At 40.2% G+C, this 23835-nt stretch overlaps 1 protein-coding gene across 2 annotated transcripts in view; it reads right to left on the reverse strand.

The window, feature by feature from the left end:
* Positions 1-5415: 5415 nt before the first annotated feature.
* The window catches only part of LOC309394811 (solute carrier family 23 member 1-like), a gene marked incomplete at its 5' end in the record, with an annotated part of 49946 nt that continues 31526 nt past the window's right edge, over positions 5416-23835 (reverse strand). For both annotated transcript variants that reach the window (XM_081958433.1, XM_081958432.1), the window contains 9 exons: positions 5416-6788; positions 8485-8580; positions 10777-10885; positions 13062-13226; positions 15251-15504; positions 16103-16259; positions 17534-17654; positions 19079-19260; positions 20068-20227. In XM_081958433.1, the coding sequence (XP_081814559.1) occupies positions 6541-6788; positions 8485-8580; positions 10777-10885; positions 13062-13226; positions 15251-15504; positions 16103-16259; positions 17534-17654; positions 19079-19260; positions 20068-20227 (1492 nt within the window). In that variant the 3' untranslated portion in view covers positions 5416-6540. The remainder of the gene's footprint in view (positions 6789-8484; positions 8581-10776; positions 10886-13061; positions 13227-15250; positions 15505-16102; positions 16260-17533; positions 17655-19078; positions 19261-20067; positions 20228-23835) is intronic.

Raw genomic sequence — 23835 nt, forward strand, 5'->3', positions numbered from 1 at the left:
ATCTATCGGTGGTTAGCAAAAGGATCAAGAGCTCTCCACCCTAACAAACTTAAAAGATAAATTGGGTACTAAAGTCAGTGTACTCAGTTGCTAAATTTTCTGTAACCCAATTCCTTTCCCCCCCAATAAATCTAATTAAGCCTGCCTAGGAAAACCTTGGTTTTTGGTTATAAACTAAGAGACAATCATCAATCACTTTTTATGTGCAACTATTTGAACTTAATAGAGAAGGTATCCACATCAGAGCTTCCCTTGTACAGCAATGATCTGCATGGAAGATTTACTGTAAGGAAAACACATCCCCCAAACCATTGTTCAAAGTTTGAATAAGAAAACTTCAATAAGCCTGAAAAGTTTTACAACAAACATTGAACTGTCTGGTTACAATCACACAAGGTGCATTTGGAGAAAAGGGAGTGAAGCATGTGAAGAAATGGACACCTTGCAAACCATGAAACACAGAGGTCTCTCATATTTTCGGGTTAGATGGCAATCAGTGGCACGTGCAATATTGTGCAGGTGGAATGAAGAATGGTTTCAACTATATATACATCAATATATCTGGAAGTTAATGTCAGAAAAGAAACAAGGCCACCTATCTTAGCAAGGCAATCTAAACTACCTCCAAATTAATTATAAAGTATATACAGTAAAGAAAGCTAAACATTCTGGTATGACTTTCACAGTCTTCAGAATTAAATATCAACAATTTATGAGGGGCCTAAGAATATTTGTGAACTTAGAGGAGTTATGCAAGAAAGAGTGAGGAAAATTTCAAAAAGCAGGAATGAAAGATTCTTAACGGGTTAGAGTAGGGCTGTTGTTACTCCTGGCCCATGAGCCAGATGTGTCATGTGCTGGCCACGGCCATGCCTGGTTTAGCAAAGATGTGGGGAAAACCCCAATATGTCACCTGATGTTTGACACCCCTGGGTTAGAGGAAATGTTGGAAAGCTATTATTTCTGCGAAAGGTGGAATTAACAAAGGACTAACTGAAAAAAGTATTCAAAATTATCCCATATTAAATTTCCTTACTTTGAGTCTATTAACAGCTGCACATATTTTCTAAGTATGTATTCAAAAGTACGCTTACAAGACCATGCTGTAGTGATAGAAGGGGATATTTGTAGCTCAGAGTTGAACTGGGGCACCCTTGATGCCTTGGTAGTTTTCTTGCAGACTATTCATTACCAAATTAGGTAACATCCTCAGGTATGTCTAGTTTAATAGAAAGAAGGACTAGGGGAGACATGATAGCAGTGTTCCAATATCTCAGGGGTTGCCACAAAGAAGAGGGAGTCAAACTATTCTCCAAGGAACCTGAGGGTAGAACAAGAAGCAATGGGTGGAAACTAATCAAGGAGAGAAGCAACTTAGAACTGAGGAGAAATTTCCTGACAGTTAGAACAATTAATCAATGGAACAGCTTGCCTCCAGAAGTTGTGAATGCCCCAACACTGGAAGTCTTTAAGAAGATGTTGGATAGCCATTTGTCTGAAACGGTATAGGGTTTCCTGCCTAGGCAGGGGGTTGGACTAGAAGACCTCCAAGGTCCCTTCCAACTCTACTATTGTATTGTATTGTAATGGCCATGTTATCTAATGATGTTACCAAGTTTAGTAATGAAATGTCTGCAAGAAAACTACCAAGATGTTGTGTTTTACTTTGTAGCATGTAAAGGCTGTGTCAACTTCCATTCATGTGGAGATTCACCCAAAACCATTATTTAGCTAGGGGGTACCTAAATCTTTTCTTGCACTTGTAAGGAAGTTCCCTGGAGAGCTTTATGCTAGTTGTCATCTCTCTGGCCTCTTATGGGGAAAATTGGAGACAGGAATGCATTTGTATCATCCTGAGCTGCTGGAAGAAAGTTGAGATGTAAATCTAACAAGTAATAGTAATACAGCTGTCACCAGAATGATCTGGATTAAGAATATGGCAATTTATTAAACTTTTTTCAGATGTCAAGGATGGACGTTTCTAGAATAGGTCCAAAATATAGTAGTCTGGTAGTTTTTTTGTCCTTGTAGTACTTTTTAATACCTTCTGTAAATAAACTGGAGAAGGGCATCTATTACTTGCAATCACGCAGTAGTGTTATGCTGCAAGGAAAGAAAGAAATTAAGGGCAGCTATTAACAATCTTCCCTTATTCAGCAGAGTTATCATCATAGGGATATTTTTAGAAGTGAGACAGTACCATCTGAAACTGTTAAAATAGGCATAAATGGTGATTTATTCAGTTATTAATGATATTCAATCCCAACAAACATCACCAGTGTATTTGTTTCTGTTCCATTCTTCCAAGTCATGATATACTCAAGGCAGTTTACAAAGCTGTCACAATAGTGAATTTTTTTTAAATCTATTAATTAGTCCTAGATATTAAAAAAGGGGTTACAATCTTGCATACGCCTAATGCCACATACCAGCGATGGCGAACCTTTTTTGGCTCGTGTGCCATAAGTGGGGGAGCGCAGGGGGTCGTGTGCAGGCATGCCGCACCCATAATGCAATGCGTGACCCCCCAGTGCACATGCGTGCACTACAGGCGTGACCCCCCCCCATTTCTGCATGCTTTTTTCGCCCTCCCCAGGCCCCAGAGGCTTCAGGGAAGCTCATGGAGGGGGGGCTCTTTTCGCCCTCCCTAGGCTCCTATAAAGCCTCTGGAGCCTGGAGAGGGCGAAAAATGGCTTTAAAAAAGGGTGAACTCAGCTGGCCAGCGTGCACAAGCACGCTGGCCAGCTGACAGGGCAGCGCCTTGCGTGCCCTGACAAATGGCTCTGTGTGCCACCTGTGGCAAGCATGCCATAGGTTCGCCATCACTGCCATATACAATACAGCTTCTGATTGCTTCTCTGAACTAGTTTCTGTATTTCCCATCTGCATGAGATCCGTTCCATGTTTCTTCTTCATTTGGAGCATCCTAATCAGTTATGGAGAATGGAAGGTAAGTGAAAGCCAGTTTCTCTTCAGAGATTAAACTAGACAGAATGTGATTTCCGGCGACTGAAATCATTGGTCTTGTTTCTCTATACAGTCTAATTATTTCAACCATGCACCAAAGAATTACTTCAAGATTTGAAATGTTAGGCTCAGCTGCCAGTCGCTTGCCAGCCTGCAGATCAGCAAGCCCTTTTGCCTTGAGTTACAGTATTCTTGCCAAACCTCTAAGTTAGTGTTGATGGCTACATGGCAGGGCACAAGTACAGAAAGTGGCATTCATTTTAAGCACATTCTGGATAGATTAGATCTGGACCCAGCACAAGAATGACACACCTTTGTAGTCCTTTCTTTTTCAAATACTCTTCTTTTTCAAGTGCTCAAATTAGGATGTTCATTGTTTGCCTAAACCAGGGGTGTCCAAACTTTTTGCAAGGAGGGCCAGATTTGGTGAGGTGAAAATGTGTGGGGCCGATCATTCAGCCTGACATTCTTTGAACTCTTAACATTAAATGCGAATTGACTACCGTTTTTTTCGGAGTATAAGATGCACCAAGATTTTGAAGAGGCAAATTAAAAAAAAAGTTTTTGCACTCTCCCAAAAATGGCCCATTTTTCACGAAAATGGGCCTTTTTTTAAAGGGCATGAATAGCCTTTAAGAGGCTTCTAGAGTGCTCCTGGGGGCTGGGGGGGGGGCAAAGTTGAGCAAAAAAGTGGCCCATTTTTTTGCTCATTTATGCCCTCCACAGCCCCCAGGAGCACACTGAAAACCTCCTAAAGGCTATGCTAAGCCATTTTGGTGAAGGGGGCAGAGTTTTGGGAGGCAAAAAATGCTGTATTCAGTGTATAAGATGCACCCAGATTTTTAGCCTCTTTTTTGAGGGGAAAAAGATGCATCTTTATACTTCGAAAAATATGGTATTTTATGAAAGACTAAACAAATAATTCCAGTGGGGAGAAGAGGCTGCGGGCTGCTTGAAATTTGAAAAAGGGCCACATTTGGCCCCCGGGCCGCACTTTGGACATGCCTGTTTGTTTGTTTGTTCATCAAATTCCTATCACTGCTCATATCACCTCAGTGATTCCAGGTGGCTTAAAACTTATTGTTTTACAAACAGTTTACTTAGAGTAGTATAAATCTAATTTTGGTCATGACAAAGGCCAACGCAGTATTTCATTAAAAAAAAACTATCCAAGAGACCTTTTTTCATATTAGTTATGAAATTTACCTTATCTCCATTTGAATGACTCATTAGGCATAAAATTAAAAGCAGTATGGCATAAAATTAAAAGTAATTTGCTTAAGTACACAGATTAAGGCAAATTTAATCTGGTGAAAGGTTTTGTCCACTAAAAGGTATTCTGGTATTTGTTATATATCTACCTAATTGCTTTTGCATAACTAACTATACAGAGAAAGTCTGGGCACATATACGGTACATCATAAATTTTTATTTACATGATGCATGTGTGCCATAGAAGGAATCCGTGGAAAAGAGCATATTCTATAACTTTGCTTTCTTTATCTGAATGGAACAAGCTTTTCCTATTCTCATTTCTTCACATGACCAGCAACTGCCCCATGCCGATTTGCTCCTTGGAATGGGGAGGATCATTAAGCCAGAATTTGTCAGAATCTCTCCTTATTTATAAAGAAGCATAGTATACAGCACATTCTCTACTTGTGCATGTGTCTAGCTACCTTGGTTTATTCCATGCAAACTATTCATATGTATGTATGTATGTATCAGGGATGGGTTCCTGCCAGTTCTAACCTCTTCTATAGAAGAGGTTCCACAAATCTACAGAACCGTTTAGAACCAGTTCCAGCTCCCTCCCCCCGCCCGTCTGCAAATCATCAAGATGAAGAGCGAGAGGAGGAATTCTGGGAGTTGAAGTCCACAAGTCTTAAAGCTGTCAAGTTTGAACACTCCTGGGGCTTTTTTTTTCTAAAGGGTTAGTGGTGCAAGGGACTTGTAACTTGACAGCTTTAAGACTTGTGTGCTTCAAATGCCAGAGTTTCTGAGCCAACATTTTGGTTGCTAAGCAAGAGCGTTGTTAAGTGAGTTTCACCACATTTTACAAGTTGGCCATGCCCACCCAGCCACATGGCTGGTAAGCCACTCCCACCCAGTCACATGGTCAGCAAGCCACTCCTACCCGGTCACATGGCTGGCAAGCCACTCCCACAAAGCAGGCCACACCTACCGAAGAGGTTCTAAAAAAATTTGAAACCCACCACTGGTATGTATGTATATATATGCTATGAAGAGAGGCTTCCATTCATATTTCCTAATAACCATGTGGAGAAAGAAGATGCAATTGCTAGGTTGAGAAATAGTGTATGTAATCTGTCCCTTTGCTTAATTCAGAGTAATGATACTCAAAGTATAAAACCAGTATTAAATCCGAAATGAAGACTGAAGAGTGCATATACAGGTGGTATAAAAAAAGGAGATACAACATAGAAATAGAAATAGAATATTTTATTTGGCCACATGTAGTTAGATACATTTAACCATATAACAGGAAACTGAAATGGGCAGAAAGGACCTGATTTGGCCTTCCATAATGCCCTATGGTTAATCAGATCAAAATCCCTTTTTTCAGAATTTTAGAAAACATTGATTTGCAATGCAAACCCTAAATGTGATATGATGCAATTACAAACAAGTCATCAGTGCAAATCCTCCCAAAATCAGAACATAGAAAATAACTGTCAGCATGACGTAGGGCTTATTAGGAAACCAAAATGGCCTACCCACAAGAGAATGATCAAAAGTGTTTCCTCATGCATATCAGATTACTGATATTTTTCTTTGGATAGAGTTTAAAATAAGGGAGAACATTATACAGACATATATTTATCTGGATAAAGTACAGATAGTCCTCAACCTATGACTGGTCACTTAGCAAATGTTTGACGTTACAAGGGACCCCCCCAAAGGCACATATGACCCAGATTCAACATTCTGATCCCCCCCCCCCAAAAAAATCACACGGATGCATTTTAAATGCCTGGCAACGCACTGATTTATGGCCATTTGCAGCATCCTGTGGTCATATGACGATTTACATTTTTATTGGAAACCAGAATTTATTATCCTTCAGAGCTTTTATAAATCTAACCATTCTGATAATTTAAAAAATAGGGAGACACCAACAGTCCAAAGCATGCAAATGTAGGGTTTGATCAACTGCATCCAATCAGTTCAGCTGACACAAAGCTTGAGGCTGTATTTACCAAAACCTCAGATAGATGCTTTAGGATTAGTTTATTCATCTTCCCAAGAATTATGCTCAGATTTTCTAGGCAACAGTTTTCCATCATGGAAAAGAAAGCTCTTTTCCATGACCCACACCTGTACTTTCCAATTCCTAAATAAATGATTTCCTGAAATGATGTTAGAAAGAAATTGACATTCAGGTTCTTCCAGTCCGGGGTAGGGGGTAAGTGGGAGAGGAAATCATGGAACTGTTTTTGGGACGTTAGTCTTGAGCCACACACAACTCAAGGGCCGCAAAACCCACAAAAAGGAAGATGGTTTTTCAAAACCTTAGGAAAGTGGGTTTTTCCCCCGCTTCTGGGTGCAGATTTAAACCTTTGTGTTAATATCATTATCAGAGTTCCTTTCAAAATCAGCTTTGTTGCTCTTCTGTTCTTTTGCACCTTGGGTAGCCATTTGCTTAGGGCACATTGGAAGATATTTAAACCAGTTAGCAACACAGAACTTGGAACCTATTCCAAATGGAAGATCATAAATGTGCAGGTTATTCACAGCGCCATCAGACCCTTCACTGTCATCTTTTCTCCAAGCGAGGAGTCCTCGTTCTTTTTGGCTTCCTGCAAAATGGAAGTAAGATGGTGAATGGCAGAGCCCCTCAACTAAGTTATGGTTATTTGCTGTTTCTGGTAAATACTAGTACTACAATCAGAAATATTAGTATCAGAATGTGTGATTTTAGAAAAGCCCACATAAAAGGTCAGGGAAAGTGGAATTTGACCACCTATCCATCTCAATTCTGTGGCAGAAGGAATTTCCCTTGTACTCTTTCTCCTCGGTACAATAGTTTCTGCTCCCCACAATTCAGCTGATTTAGGATACACACAGTATTGCTTTGAGGAAAGAAATAACTTGCATCACTTTTCTCCAATATGATAGATTATCTGTTACTCCTTCAACTAGTTGACCACATGCTATCACAGTTAGGAAGGGAGCTTCTATACAAAAGCATCTGATTAGGAGGCTTCCAGTATTGGCGGGAGGGGGGGGGGAGTGTGCAAGCCTACCTGTCCTTCAGGATGAGAAGTTTACAATAAATATTTCCCATAATGTACTTGTTCAGTGATAACAAGACGGTAAGTGACAGAAATATGTTTCTCATATTCTTTCCAAAATGTGTAACATGAGGCATGCACAAATCCACAAGACGTTCTAAATAGAAATATCTGTGATCCCGCTCAACAATGCAACACTCCTGCTTTCTTCAGGTGACAACGACAAGGACGCTAAGTGGTTTTACCAAGTGGGTAAGGCCAAATCACATGGCTCTTTCCTAAGGAATTGGCATGAATATTCATATAGGCACTGACTCACTGGTCAGAGTGTATGCCAGTGGTGGGATTCAAATTTTTTTACTACTGGTTCTGTGGGCATGGCTTGGTGGGCATGGCATGGCTTGATGGGCATGGCATGGCTTGATGCACGTGGCAGGGGAAGAATACTGTAAACTCTCCATTCCCACCCCACTTCAGAGGAAGGGTACTGTAAAATCCCCATTTCCTCCCGATCAGCTGGGACTTGGGAGGCAGAGAATAGATGGGGGCGGGGCCAGTCAGAGGTGATATTTACCGGTTCTCCGAACTACTCAAAATTTCCACTATCGGTTCTCCAAAACTGGTCAGAACCTGCTGAATACCAACTCTGGTGTATGCATGAATGTAATTATATAATTTACTTTGCACCATCAATAGAACAACGTCTGACACAGCTAGGTAGCATCTCAATCTTATCTTCAAGGGCAGCAATTAGAAAAGTATAAATGGTTTTCTATTCTTATGTCACATAGTACTGAACTGCTTGTTGAAAATGTTTTGTACTGTCCCTGATAATGGGATCTAGTTGGTTCCAAAACTAAGTATTTAACACAAAACAAAAATTAAATTCTGCATAATTTCTCTGATTTTACTTACAATTAAATAAAATTTTAATTAAGCTGTTATGTTTTAAAGCAAGTGGCCATATAAATGGTTTAAATAAAATAATTAAATTAATATTTGGTGGGGTGATCATTGCTTACTTTTTTATTAATACTCCCATAGCCATTTAAACATCATAATGTCTTGGCAACTTCTACAAGAGCCCTTGGAGTATCATTGAGGGCTCCCAAGGACCACTAGGCAGCCCTGGAGTAAGAAGTTTTGTATCCATAGACAAATTCTCAAAATGCAAGTGTAGCCTTTGCTCTTACTGCTGCACTACATACAACCATAAATGCTATCATAAATTCAAGGAAGATGAACCATGATCAAAGCTTACCTGGAATAGTGTTATCAAGAAAAAAGCCCAGGAATCCACCAACAAACATGCCAGTAGTTAGCAGCACTTGGATCACTTGGTCTAGCTGTAAAGTTCCTAGAAAGAAAATCCAATGAGTATCAGAACAAATCACAACCTCCCAATCTTTTCCTAAGGGAAGAAAGGTGAGTCATTTGAAATTAACAGATTAACAGAGTTGGAAGGGATATTTTAGGTCATCTAGTCCAAACCCCGCCACCCTGCTCAAGCAGGAGACCTACTCCATTTCTGACAAATGGCAGTCCAATCTCCTCTTGAAAGTCTCAAGTGATGAAGCCCCCACAACTTCTGAAAGCAAGCTATTCCATTGGTTGATTGGTCTCACTGTCAGAAAGTTCCTCCCTATTTCTAGGTTGAATCTCTCCTTGGTCAGTTTCCATCCATTATTCCTTGTCTGGCCTTCAGGTGCTTTGGAAAATAGCTTGACCCTCTCCTCTCTGTGGCAGCCCCTCAAATATTGGAACACTGCTATCATGTTTCCCCTGGTCCTTCTCTTCACTTGACTAGACATGCCCAGTTCCAGTAACCGTTCCTCATATGTTTTAGTCTCCAGTCCCCTAATCATCCTGGTTGCTCTCTGCACTTTTTCTAGAGTCTCAACATCTTTTTTATAGTGTGGTGACCAAAACTAGAAGCAGTACTCTAGGTGTGGTCTTACTAAGGCTTTATAGAGTGATATTAGTACCTCACTTGATCTTGATTGTATCCCTCTGTTAATGCAATTTAGGATTGCATTGGCTTTTTTGGCTGCCGCTGCACACTACTGACTCATATTTAACTTGTTGTCTACTAAGACTCCAAGATCCCTCTCACAGTCACTGCTATTTAGCCTGGTTTCACCCAGTCTATATGTGTATTTTTGGTTTTTCTTATCTAAGCGTTAGGACTTTACTTTTCTCTACATTTAATTTGTTAGATAGGGCCCAGTGTTCAGGTCTGCCAAAATCCATCTGGATCTTGACCCTATCTTCTAGGGTGTTAGCTATTCCTGCCAGCTTAGTATCATCTGCAAATTTGGTAAGTTCCCCTTCTATTCCCTTATCAAAGTTGTTTATGAAGATATTGAAGAGTAGTGGGCCTAAGACGGAACCTTGTGGTACCCCACTGCTTACTTCTCTCCATGTAGACTTAGAACCATTAAGGACTACTTGTTGAGTACGGTTTGTCAGCCAGTTGCGAATCCATCTGGTGGCGAAGCTATCTATCCCACCTTTTTTTTTTTTAGCTTACGAAGAAGTGTTCATAAAAAAATAAATGTTTTTTTTTCTTTTAATAATTTGGCTATGGCATATACTTTACACTAAAAACATTTGTAGTCCATGCAGAATGTTCATTTTGTTTCTGTCTTCTACACAGAAACCCTGGTATTACTGCACATTACTGCATAAATTATCCATGTACCCCTGTGATAAACAAGCAAGGAAAATAAGAGTGTAGGTTTCGGTTTTGCAGCTTCACATCAATGGACCATTGACTTTAGCATCATGAATGGGATGCTTTCTGAAGGACTCAATTTTCAATACTCTTAATTCCTTCCTTTTCAATTCCTTAATTAGCTCTCATCCAGCAACTGGTAATTTGATTGCTATGATTCAACCAGTTCAAGTTGCTGGTTCAGTCCTTTTTATGTTAATGATCTACTAGATTTATCTAATAGGAAATCATCCAAGTCTGAGCAATGTTTTACAACGCTGCATTGTACAAGATATGTCCAATAATATAATTATACTACTCAGTAAATTTCCCAAAATATTGTCACGAAGGTTCAATTGAAGCTATAGTTTTGCAACTTGAATACACTAGAGCCAAATTTCAGATCTGATACAAACTGGCAGCTCAAATATAGACATGTGTGTATATATTTCCCAAGGAAAGTTAAGTAATATCATACAGTAGAATAAATAAAGAGTGAATAAATCAGAACTGGAAAACCTTAACCTATCTTAGATACTGATAGTATCACTTAATATTCCTCATATTTGACTACACTAGCTGGGATTTATTGTAATATTACTAATAGCCTCCGAACTTCTGAACTAAATCACAGCATTTGCAGTCATGTTCTCTTCATTATATAGGCCACGTGTAACAATATTTTTGCACATACAAAATATCTTTTAGAGTAAAAAACCTACAGTGTAGAAGACTAATATATGATCATACCTCCCCATTATTGTTGTACTTCTAATTATTGCTCCGACTTAAACCTTACTTCAGATGAAAGGCGACAATCAAAGCTGTTATCCTATGTACCTGTTTTTAGTTTTTCTGCATTATTCTCCACCCAGTGTGGAACAGTCAAGCCAGCAAATATAGAAAATCCAAAGATGAATATGTTTCTTGAAGAATTCATGTCTGTGTACTGACAAAGAGGTATAATTGAAAGAAAATATATTGAGTTATGCCAATGATTTTACATGTAAACAGATCAGCATTATTATATCATACTAGATACTCTGAGCTTTACCTGGCCAAACTTTGATGCTCCCAGTATTAATCAGGATTAGCATCGATTGATACTAAGAAGGGGAACCTGCTGGAAATTCCCAGGTTGTAGTGAAAAGTCTCCTTTGAAAAAGAGACAGGTAGTCCTCAACTTACAACCACAATTGAGACCAAAATTACTAAGTAAGATGGCTGTTAAATGAGTTTTGCACATTTCCCAATCTTTCTTGCCACAGTTGTTAAGTGATTCACAGCAGTTGTTAAATTAGTAATACGGTTGTTAAGTAAATCTGGCTTCCCCGTTCACTTTGCTTATCAGAAGGACACAAAATGTGATCATATGACCCAAGGGCACTGCAATCATCATAAATATTTGTCCACAATGCTGCCAAGAAAAAAATGCATGAATGCTGTGTCCTGGACTCTAAATCAATTCAAGGACACTTGAATTGCTTAACTTTAGATACTCAGTGTTCAACAGGAGAAGTTCCTGAGCCCAAGAACATAGATTCTAAAATCCAACACTGAGAAAACAAGAGGCAGGAGAGACAGAAGTAAAGCATATGTTGTAAATGAAGCATATACAGTATTGTAAATATTCTCTTCTACTGTTATAGTAAAGCATATATTTAAAATATAGTAAATAAATTGGGTTATGGCAAGACATGAGAATTTGGTAGCTAAAGTAAAGACTTCATAGGAAAGACTGAAGAAGTCCCACAATAGGTAAATGTGCTAATTGTTCCTGACTCCAGGGGGCGGTGCTCATCTCTGTTTCAAAGCTGAAGAGCCAGCGCTGTCCGAAGATGTCTCCATGGTCATATGGCTAGCATGACTAAACACCGAAGGCGCACGGAATGCTATTACCTTCCCACCAAAGATGGTTCCTATTTTTCTACTTGCATTTTTACATGCTTTCAAACTGCTAGGTTGGCAGAAGCTGGGATAAGTAACGGGAGCTCACTCAGTTACGCAGCACTAGAGATTCAAACCACCAAGCTACTGACCTTTCTGATTGACAAGCTCACCGTCTTAGCCACTGAGCACCACTTAGCCACTGAGCCACAATAGGATATGAAAAAAGAAGGGTTAGTGGGTTTTTGGGAGGAGAGAAGACCTTCATACAGGAAGGATGGTAAGAGTGAATAGCTGTGGAGAAGAACTGATTCTAATGAGGTTCCTATGACAACTAAAGGAATAAAATACCCAAGGCAAAAAAATGAATGTCAATACATGTAAATGAATCAGATTGTATGTGTATTACAATAAACACTTGTTTCTGGGTCCAATTCCATCCAAGGTTTGCTTCCGGGTCAGTTCAAAGTGTTGGTTATTATTTTTAAAGTCCTTTATGGCATAGGGCCAGGTTACCTAAGGATTCGTCCCATCCCCATCACCTCAGCCCAACTCACCTGGTCAGGTGGAAAGGTATTTTACAGATCCATCAGTTAAAGAATTTTGACTGGTGGGGTCCAGGAAGAGGGCATTCTCTGCCATTGTCCTTGTCCTATGGAATATCTTTCCTCCAGAGGTGAAGCAGCCCCTCCCACCCCAGCCTCTTGAAGAAGTCTGAAGACCTGACTGCCAATTCACTTGGGGCTCACTGAGCAGCATGCAACCTTGAGAGTCTTGAGGTTTGATGGCCCTGTCCCCGCCTTTGGATTTCTAACTTATTTTATTCTTGTTTTATCTGCCTCTTTAATTGATGCATGGATTTTTATATGGATTTGGGGTCTTTATGTTTTCTGATTTCATACTTCCCAGAATCACTCTGAGCAACAGGCTAGTATCTAAATTCAACAAATAAATTGGACTAAATTCCTATATGTGGGTAGATTCTCAATGCAAGATTCCTACAAGTCAATACCACTAGAATTAGCATGGCCTTATAAAAGCACATAAAAACATCATAAAAAGAATCAATTGAACACATTAACAAACTGAATATTGGTTGTGATCATCCATGTAATTTGGCATGTGGGAATACCAAATGATATGCAGCACATCTCAATTTGTAAATCATCCTACAAGTAATTTTCCCATCGCTCTGTCTTATCCATGCAAAATTATCCTAAAAAAAAGAATCCACTTACCTGTAAATTAGAAACCCCCACAGCCGTGATGATACCAAACATCACAAGAAACATTCCTCCAATGATGGGTGTTGGAATGCTGGCAAACACAGCCCCAATCTTGCCAAACATGCCAGTCAAAAGCAGAACAACGCCCCCAGCTACAATGACCATTCTACTACCAACCTGTGGAGAGAGAGAGAGAAAGTAATTACAAGCAACAAAAAGAGGAGAAACCTGACCTATGACAATTGTCAACTTTGATAGGATTGAAATTTCAAGATTTTTTAGTTGAGTCAAATATCCTTTACCGGATAGTATGTCATAGGATGCCATATTGTCAGTATGCCAGGGGTGGGTTCCTGCCAGTTCTAACCTCTTCTAAAGAAGAGGTTCCACAAATCTACAGTGCCATTTATAACCAGTTCCAGCTCCCTCCCCCCGCCCGTCCGCACATCATCAAGCTGAAGAGCGAGAGGAGGAATTCTGGGAAGTCCACAAGTCTTAAAGCTGTCAACTTTGAATACCCCTGGGGTTTTTTTTCCTAAAGGTTAGGGGTGCAAGGGTCTTGTAACTTGACAGCTTTAAGACTTGCGTGCTTCAAATGCAAGAGTTCCTGAGCTTGCTAAGCAAGAGTGATTGCTAAGCAAGAGTGTTGTTAAGTGAGTTTCACCACATTTTACAAGTTGGCCACACCCACCCAGTCACATGGCCGGCAAGCCACTCCCACAAAGCAGGCCACATCTACAGAAGAGGTTCTAAAAAAAATTGAAACCCACCACTGCAGTATGCCATAAAACAGTGATGGCGAACCTTTTTGGCACTTGGTGGGCAGAAACATTCTGCGTGTGCTCATCAAGGCCACACTCCGGAAAAGCTGAACTTCTGGGTTGTAATGCGCATGTGCGCCTGACAATTGGCTGGCTGGCACACATGCACATGCCGGGTTTTGGCATTGCAGCACGCATGAAGGGATCACGCTCCGGAAAAGCCGAACCTCCAGGTTCTGGAATGCATGCATACCCAACAATCAGCTGGTTGGTGCACATGAGTACATTGGCACTGCCGCACGCACAAAAGACAGCTGATCTTTGCATGTACATGCGTGCCAGAAACCCGGAAGACAAACAGGCAAGCCCATGTGTGTTGGGCGACATGGCTTCACATGCCACTTTGGGCACGCATGCCACAGATTCGCCATCATAGCCATAGGACTTCCATTTAACAATTACCAAGCTAAAGGTGTCCCCTTACAGTCATTTTGAATAAGGATTGTCAAACATACCAAATAATGATATTTTTTTTAAAAAGAACAATACAATGTACTTATAAAATATAATATAATGGGTCATGTTATGATACAGTACTGTATAACTAGGAATACTGAAATGTTATTGCAATTTATTAAAAAATGGTAAGTAAATCCTTTGAATGCTAATATCAATTTAAAGCTCCAACTTGCTCAGAGAATGTCTAAATCCCTTCACCCAGTGTTCGTTATTATCTTCAAAATCTGGGAGCTTACCAAACTCTGCGGTGTGCTTTGAATATAGGAGAGCAGAATGGCATGTTTGCAATCAGTTGCTATTTTTAGAAGGCTGAGGAAGCACCCACTTTCATCCACAACTGTTGTGTGCCAACCAGAATCACACTCTTGTGAAATAGGTGGCCCCATTAATAAGATACATATATTTTAGTTAAAACTATAGCAAAACAGTGTCATTGGTTTCTGAGTTTATAAAACTCAGGATTCCCTTTGCAGTGATCTTCCAACCAGAAAAATGTTAGGGAATTTAAATCACGGTCTCAGATCAGATACAAAAATGTCAATGCCTTATAACTGAAGCATATGCATCAGTAGTGGGATACAAAATTTTTTACTACCAGTTCTGCGGGCATGGCTTGGTGGGCATGGCAGGGGAAGGATACTGTAAAATCCCCTTTCCCTCCCAATCAGCTGGGACTCCGGAGGCAGAGAATAAATGGGAGTGGGGCCAGTCAGAGGTGGTATTTACCGGTTCTTCAAACTACTCAAAATTTCCACTACCGGTTCTCCAGAACTGGTCAGAACCTGCTGAATACCACCTCCAAATTGCGTCCCAAAAATGCCCCCAAGTTATCTCCTAAGCAGAAGATGCACAGGCTTTTCTTCAATTGTTCCTAGTCATACACGACCATTGTTGGTTTTGATCATTCAGAATCAGACTTACCCGAGTGATCCCCAAAGCTCCAACGTTTTCACTGTAAGAAGTGGTACCATTTCCTGTTCCCCAGGCTCCAGCCAGAAGGCAGCCAATCCCTTCTATTCCAATTCCACGATTGATTGCGTGCTTGGGAGGGGGTGGAGCACCAGACAAACGAGCACAGGCATAGTAATCTCCAACTGACTCCACCATGGAGGAGATCACTCCAGCTATGATGCCAAATACACCAGCCAAACTAATTGTGGGCACTCCCCACTGGCCTAAGTAGAAGAAACAAGCATGCTAAAATTGAAGATCTGAAACTGGTAAATTTACCTGTAGTTTTTGATTTGCAAAATTCAGGAAAGCTAAAAGCATGTACTGTTAGCAACTCCTTGTAAATATCTTGCAAAATCTTATATCAATATTGTACCCTAGTCTCGTGTATATTCTTGCATTTAAATAAAAAGATAAGAGATTGTTCCAACAGTTTATCTAAACACTTTTGGGGAAAATTCTATACATCATAACAATCATCTTTTTTAATGCCCAAAGCAAAGGCAGATCCAAATGGGAAGCCGAAAGATATTAGGAAAGTGGTGGAGTCTCTTTGTTTCTTATTTGCTTCTGCACTGGGATTTTTTTCATTGTTTAGGATGCTTACTTACAGGAAGTAGTACTGATCAAAAATTACTCCCAAGGAATTCAGACATTTAAAAAAGCCAAACAGCTTGGACATAAGTAATGAAGAAATTGGATACAATGGGAGCTCCAGATCTAATGGGCCACAACATAAACATATTTTTGCATAAAAGAAACTGAGAATTTCTTCCGTTTTTTTGCTATGTTAAACAGGAAAGAGCATCAGCATAAGAATACCTGGGTAAGGAAATCGAAACCAGGGTGCCTTGCTTACGACATCACCTTTGCTGTCAGTCCGAGCTAAATAACCATAAGCTCTTGTATCTGAAGGGAAAACGTTGGTGATGGTCAGTACAAAACATAATAGCCACGTAATTATGAGAGCAAACAGCACCTATGTGTTACAAATGACAAGGAATTTTTGTTAGTACAAAACATAATAGCCACGTAATTGTGAGAGCTAATAAAGGAATCTTTATCTGTTAGCAAATAACTCAGACTTCAAAGCATAAAGTTCTATGGAAATACATAAAGGCATGTATTACACTTTAGAGGTGCATTAAAATATGTAATTATCATGTATAATTCTTATTTATTCCTTTAAGTTATGTCAAATTTACAGTAGAGCAATTGAGATTGTCCCAAAGGTGCTTCTTCAAGGGCAACTGGACTTTCTGGTTTTTCTTTGAAGACGTTTTGCTTCTCATCCAAGAAGCTTCTTTAGCTCTGAGATGTACTTGTTTACCATATTTTTTAGAGTATAAGACGCACCTTTTTGCCTCAAAAAAGAGGCTCAAATCTGGTTGTGTCTTATACACCGAATACAGCATTTTTTGCCTCCTGAAGCCCCGCCCCTTCACCAAAATGGCCGTGCATAGCCTTATGGAGGCTTTCAGAGAGCTCCTGGGGGCTGGGGAGGGCAGAAATGAGCAAAAAATGAGTCATTTGGGGAGGTTTGCAGAGTGTAAACACTTTTTTTTCCCTTTTGGAAAGCTCTTTAACTAATTGATGAGAATTACATTGATCAAGTGCTGTACCAGCAGAAACAAAGTCTTAGGTGCTGCAGATTGTCAGCGATTTCCTTCTTCAGCACATGGATAAATACACCTGGAAACATCTACCTACCTACCTTCTCTCTCTCCACACCCACCTACCTACTGTATTTCTCTCTCTCTTTCTCTCTCCCTCCCTCTATCTACCTACCTACCTACTCTCTCTCCCTACCTTACTGTATTTCTCTCTCTATCCCTCTACCTACCAAGCTACCTACTCTTTCTCTCCCTATCTATCTACTGTATTTCTCTTCCTCTCTCTCTATTTCTCTCTCTCTATCCCTTTATCTACCTACCTACCTACCTACCTACCTACCTAACTACTCTCTCTCTCTCTCTCCCTACCTACCTACTATATTTCTCTCTCTTTCTCTCCCCCTCTATCCCTCTATCTACCTACCTACTTTTTAAAAAATTGCCTCTTCAAAACCTTATACTCTATGGCAGGGGTCTCCAACCTTAGTAACTTTAAGACTTGTGGACTTCAACTCCCAGAATTCCTCAGCCAGCAAAGCTGAGGTGAGGAACTCTGGGAGTTGAAGTCCATAAGTCTTAAAGTTGCCAGGGTTGGAGACCCCTGCTCTACGGTACTCAAATATCATTAGAGTTTACTCACTGGAAAGATCTGGAAGAGGTAGATCTTGGAGAAATGGCATTTTTTGCTTTTTGTATAAGATGGTAGTGGAACAGGCACATTTTTCAGATACTGAGAGAATAAAACTATGAAGAAAATAGTTCTAAAGTGATAAAAAAGAGAAAAAAGGTTTCCATTAATAACATTCTGATTCAGAAATTAATGTAATACCTTTACAGTTAATAATTTCATTGCTGATGTTTGCAAACATTAATGTATCAAACACTTAGTGAAAAACAGAATGTCCATTGTCTACACAATGGACTTTCCTTATTTAATTCATGTTTCTTGTAATATTCACAATATGATGGAATATAGTCGAGTCACAGGAGTGGGGGGGGGCTCTTTTTTAGGGAGTAAAGCGACAACATAGCTTGGAATTATTGGTATGCAAGAAAACGGAGAAGTCATACCCTTCCCCTCCACATATCTAATAGTTATTGCAGATAAGTGCTTTAGATCAGCAAGATTCCTGTCTATAGGAGAGAACAAAAAAGAAACTATTCTGAAGCAACTCTTCCTATCAGTCTTGGTTCCTTGGTTCCATTGATCTTGCAAGACTAAAGCATTTATCCGTAATAACTATCTGCACTGGAGACAAGTGTGTTTAATTACACTTGCCCAAATAAAGTACTTTATATATCCTATGAACTGATGTGTGTGGAGGGGCGAGGGGTTTCACCTTCAACCTTTTCCTGTATATCAAAGATTCCAAGCTATTGTCTCCTTGCTCCCTGGGGAAAGAGCCCTTCCCTTCTTGTAATTCTGGACTACATTCTACATTCTAAAAAAAAAAGCTAATGCCATCCTAAATTGCATTAACAAAGGTATACAATCAAGATCAAGTAAGGTACTACTAATACCACTCTATAAAGCCCTAGTAAGGCCACACTTTGAATCCTGCATTCAGTTTTGGACACCACACTATAAAACAGATGCTGAGACTCTAGAAAAAGTGCAGAGGAGAGCAACCAGGATGATTAGGGGACTGGAGACTAAAACATGAAGAACGGTTACAGAAATGGGGCATGGCTAGTCTAGTGAAGAGAAGGACCAGGGGAAACATGATAGTTTTCCAATATTTGAGGGGCTGCCACAGAGAGGAGAGGGTCAAGCTATTTTCCAAAGCACCTGAAGGCCAGACAAGGAATAATGGATGGAAACTGACCAAGGAGAGATTCAACTTAGAAATAAGGAGGAACTTTCTGACAGTGAGAACAATCAACCAATGGAACAGCTTGCTCTCGGAAGTTGTGGGGGCTTCATCACTTGAGACTTTCAAGAATTGGACTGCCATTTGTCTGAAATAGTGTAGGATCTCCTGCTTGAGAGGGGGTTGGACTAAATGATCTATAAGGTCCCTTCCAACTCTGTTAATCTGTTAACCTCACATTTATTTAGCACATTAGATGTATAAACATACAAAAGCTAAGATGTTTCTTTTTTAATTAATCCATAAAAGAAAAAAGCATGATATTCTCAGTTTACATTACATCATTTTGATCATTAAAGGAACACAATACTTACAAGGCTGCTATTCCCCAGTGTTCTCCAGCATCTTTTCCTGCTGAGCTAAAGAGAGGCAGTGCTACCAAAGTTATGGTTGGAGCAATAGTCAGAGGGCCAATGAACCGCATCAGGAATCCAATGAGACCCGAAAAGCCAACAAAAATTTGGAAGCAAGATGCAACCATAATTGCTCCCTGCAACTGAAACAACAAAGGTTGTAAATGCTTTTTATTCTAATGGAAATCCTTGTATTTGAGTTGCAAGTGGTGACGTGTGATTGGCAGTGGCTGGTAGTTGATCAGGAGATGGTTAATGGAATTGAATGTCATCTTCATAAGCCTAGCAAAATTTCCATATACTTTATATTTAGTAGGAAAACTAATCAATTGCTTTTACTAATTTGTCTTCTGAATGGTTAACAAATACTGGAAAGGAAATATCTTTTTGATGATGTTTCTGATTTGGAAGAAGTTAAAGGTAGGAAACGCAAAGTGGAAGCAGTGAGTCTGGTATCTCCTTTGTCCAGGATCCATAAATATTTCTGTAAGACCGTGATAGATCTCTTAAACTTAAGAGAAGGGGAAACCATCATGTCATTTTTATTTGACAGGCTGCTGTTCTGGAGCAGGGGTCTCCAACTTTTGCAACTTTAAGCCTGAAGGACTTCAACTCAGCTTTGCTGGCTGGGGAATTCTGGGAGCTGAAGTCCTCCAGGCTTAAAGTTGCCAAGGTTGGAGACCCCTGTTCTGGAGGACATTTAGCTACTACTCTCAATATTATTTAGGAAACCTAAAAATTAATAACAGTTCACTTATCCTGAAAGAAAAATAAAATCTTCTCTCCCTGTAGTTGATCAAAAACTATTTGAAAGGCAAAGTGATATCAACTCTCCTACTACCTTGTTTTTTGAAGAAAGAGAAGTTACACAAATTTGTCAGGTACACCACAAAAACAAAAACTGTCCACAAAAAAATACATTTATACAAATATTCTTGGTAGATTATTACCTCTCTCATTCGAACCTGCCATATTTCAGTGAAATTTGAGGAAGTTGGATCCACCATGCTGGCATTACTGGTCCAAGCAGGGCACTTCCAGGAGGGCAAACTAAGCATGGCCAGTGAAGGAGTTAAAAATGCGAAGGTTCCTCCTTGTAGAATAGGCAGCCTGTAATGAGGAGGGAGAATTGGAGCAATGCGTACAAAATGCATCATCTACTTGAACACACACTAGATGGCACTGCCGTTTACTCGCACAATTTAGTATGAATCTTTTTTCCAAAGGCTTGCTAGAACAACCAGGTTTTGACAGTGTTCTGGAAGATCATAAGAAAATAAGTTACCCTTACCTCTGGCAGCAAACTATTCCGAGAAGGGAATTCCTGCATATAATTACCATTCTGTTCCCCCTTCCATCAAACAACTCAATAGGAGTTCAATCAGCACTCTGCATGCAGTGGGTAGTTATAATCAATTTAGATTCAGAAAAGAGAATTTTGAAGATACCAGGCCTTAAGCCATATAAGCATTTATAGGCAATAACCAGGACCTTGAAATGCACTTAGAACCAGATAAGTTGTCAATGCAACCTCACCCTATTGGTGTTATGAGACAATACTGTCTGTCTTCCTTTATCAGTTTATTAGCTTGTTACTACTCGCACATATATGCTAGTCGTTCCCGACTCTAGGGGGCAGTGCTCATCTCCATTTCAAAGCCGAAAAGCCAGCGCTGTCCAAAGATATCTCCGTGGTCATATGGCCAGCATGAGTAAACGCCAAAGGCGCACGGAACGCTGTTACCTTCCCACCAAAGTGGTCCCTATTTTTCTACTTGTATTTTTACGTGCTTTCGAACTGCTAGGTTGGCAGAAGCTGGGACAAGTAACGGGAGCTCACTCCGTTACGCAGCGCTAGGGATTTGAACCACTGAACTGCCCATCTTTCTGTTCGACAAGCTCAACGTCTTAACCATGGAGCCACTGCATCCCATACTTCACCTTATGCACCACTCCATTTCCTAAGCTTCCGAGGGGCACCCATTTATGCCCCACTATTGCATTCTGTATCCACTGAAGTTTCCAAATGCTCTTTAAGGACAGCCCCTTTCACAGTATGTTGCCGTAGTCCAAATGAGAAACTATGGGAGCCCAAGTGATGTGAGTAGGAATCCTCAGTGTGGGAATGGGTACAATTGAAGCACAACAAGAAGCTTTGCAAAAGCCCTCCTAGCCATGACTGCCAGTTGCGTTTTGAGCAGGAGCTGTGAAACTAATCTTGGACAACCTGCCCATTCTACCTCACTCTGTTCCTTTGTCCCAAGAGGGTAGGTTGGAAACTGGATTGAAATTGTCCTCTTGACAATTTCAGTGGCCTCTTGAGGAAGAATGCACCACTGGGCCTTTAAATGATGTCAATATCCAAAATGGCTTAGAGGATATTCTATACTTACAAGAACCTCTAGCACTAATTGCTGAAATTAGCCAACTTTGATCATTACCAAGAGAGAATGCTACAGGAATTGTCAAAATATCTATGAATATATGGGGAGGAACAGAAAAAGGAATAGTAAAGATTTAAAGCTTGTAAGTAAAGGTAAAACCAAGCTATGCCAGCACATCTGGAGAAAAACAGAACGGTCAACAGATTGAAAGAGATCAGACTATATGCAAACACACAAAAAAGGAACACTTTAACAGAGTGTGCAAACTATGACTACAATATCCTTAATTTCACATATTACAATACAATAGCAGAGTTGGAAGGGACCTTGGAGGTCTTCTAGTCCAACCCCCTGCCTAGGCAGGAAACCCTATACCGTTTCAGACAGATGGCTATCCAACATCTTCTTAAAGATTTCCATGTTGGGGCATTCACAACTACTGGAGGCAAGCTGTTCCACTGATTAATTGTTCTAACTGTCAGGAAGTTTCTCCTCAGTTCTAAGTTGCTTCTCTCCTTGATTAATTTCCACCCATTGCTTCTTGTTCTACACTCAGGTGCCCTGGAGAATAGTTTGACTCTCTCCTCTTTGTGGCAACCTCTGAGATATTGGAACACTGCTATCCTGTCTCCCCTAGTCCTTCTTTCTGTTAAACTAGACATACCCAGTTCCTGCAACCGTTCTTCATATGTTTTAGTCTCCAGTCCCCTAATCATCTTTGTTGCTCTTCTCTGCACTCTTTCTAGAGTCTCCTCATCTTTTCTACATCGTAGTGAGCAAAACTGAATGCAGTATTCCAAGTGTGGCCTTACCAAGGCATTATAAACACTTCACGTGATCTTGATTCTATCCCTCTGTTGATGCAGCCTAGAACTGTGTTGGCTTTTCTGGCAGCTGCTGCACACTGCTGGCTCATATTTAAATGGTTGTCCACTAGGACTCCAAGATCCCTTTCACAGTTACTACTGTTGAGCAAGGTACCACCTATTCTGTACCTGTGCATTTCATTTTTGTTGCCTAAATGTAGACTCTTACTCTTTTCACCATTGAATTTCATTTTATTAGATAGTGCCAAATGTTCAAGTTTGTCTAGATCCTTCTATATCTTTCACCTATCTTCTGGAGTGTTGGCTATTCCTGCCAGCTTGGTGTCATCTGCAAATTTGATGAGTTTCCCATTTATTCCCTCATCCAAATCATTGTTGAAGATGTTGAAGAGTACTGGGCCCAAAACAGAGCCTTGGGGTACTCCACTGCATACCTCCCTCCATGTAGATGCAGTTTCATTGAGGACTACACGTTGAGTGCAGTTGGTCAGTCAGTTACGAATCCATCTGGTGGTGATGCTGTCTAACAGACGTTCTTCTACTTTATCTAGTAGTAGGTTATGGTCTACCTTATCAAATGCCTTACTGAAGTCCAAGTAAACTATATCAACGGCATTCCTCTGGTCCACTAAGTTTGTCACTTTGTCAAAGAATGCAATAAGATTAGTCTGGCATGATCTGTTTTTGACTAACCCATGTTGGCTTTTGGCTATTACTTTGTTTGCTTCTAGGTGTTCGCTAATTCGTTGCTTGATTATCTTTTCCAGAATCTTTCCTGGTATTGAGGTCAGGCTGATAGGTCTGTAGTTTCCTGGATCTGTTTTTTTCCCTTTATTGAAGATGGGAACCACATCAACTCTTTTCCAGTCCTCTGGTAGTTCCCCGGTGCTCCAGGATCTGTGAAAGATATAGTTCAGTGGTTCTGAGATCTCGTCTTCCAGTTCCTTCAGAACCCTGGGGTGTAATCCGTCCAGTCCTGGTGATTTGAACTCGTCTAGGGTAGGCAGGTGCTCAATTACCATTTTCTTCCTTATTAGAAAATAATGCTTATGCTCAACCAGTGCAAATTAGAGTTCCATTTAGAAAAGGAGATATCAGATGTTCAATCTAGCTTTAGAAAAGAATGACAGAATCATAGGGCTGGAAAGAACCTTGGAGGTCTTCTAGTCCAATAGACAGGGTCCTTTCCATCTAGGACAAATGGTTGTCCAATCTTTTCTTGAAAACCTCCAACAATAGAGCACTCAGAACTTCAGAAGACAAGCTGTTCCACTGACTAATTGTTCTGGCAGGAAAATTCTCCTTAGCTCCAGGTTGAATCTCCCTCTGACAAGTTTCCAAGCTATTGCTTCTTGTTCTGCCTCCAGGTGCTTTGAAGAATAAACCAACCCTCTCTTTCCTATGACAGCCTTTAAAGTATTGGAACATGGCTATTATGTTGCTCATAAGCCTCTTCTTTGTTAGGCTAAACATTCCTACTGGTAGTTCCCTTAGTCATTTATTATAG

Source organism: Natrix helvetica (assembly GCF_964273705.1).
Source record: "Natrix helvetica genome assembly, chromosome: 6".
Classification (NCBI taxonomy): Eukaryota; Metazoa; Chordata; class Lepidosauria; order Squamata; family Natricidae; genus Natrix; species Natrix helvetica.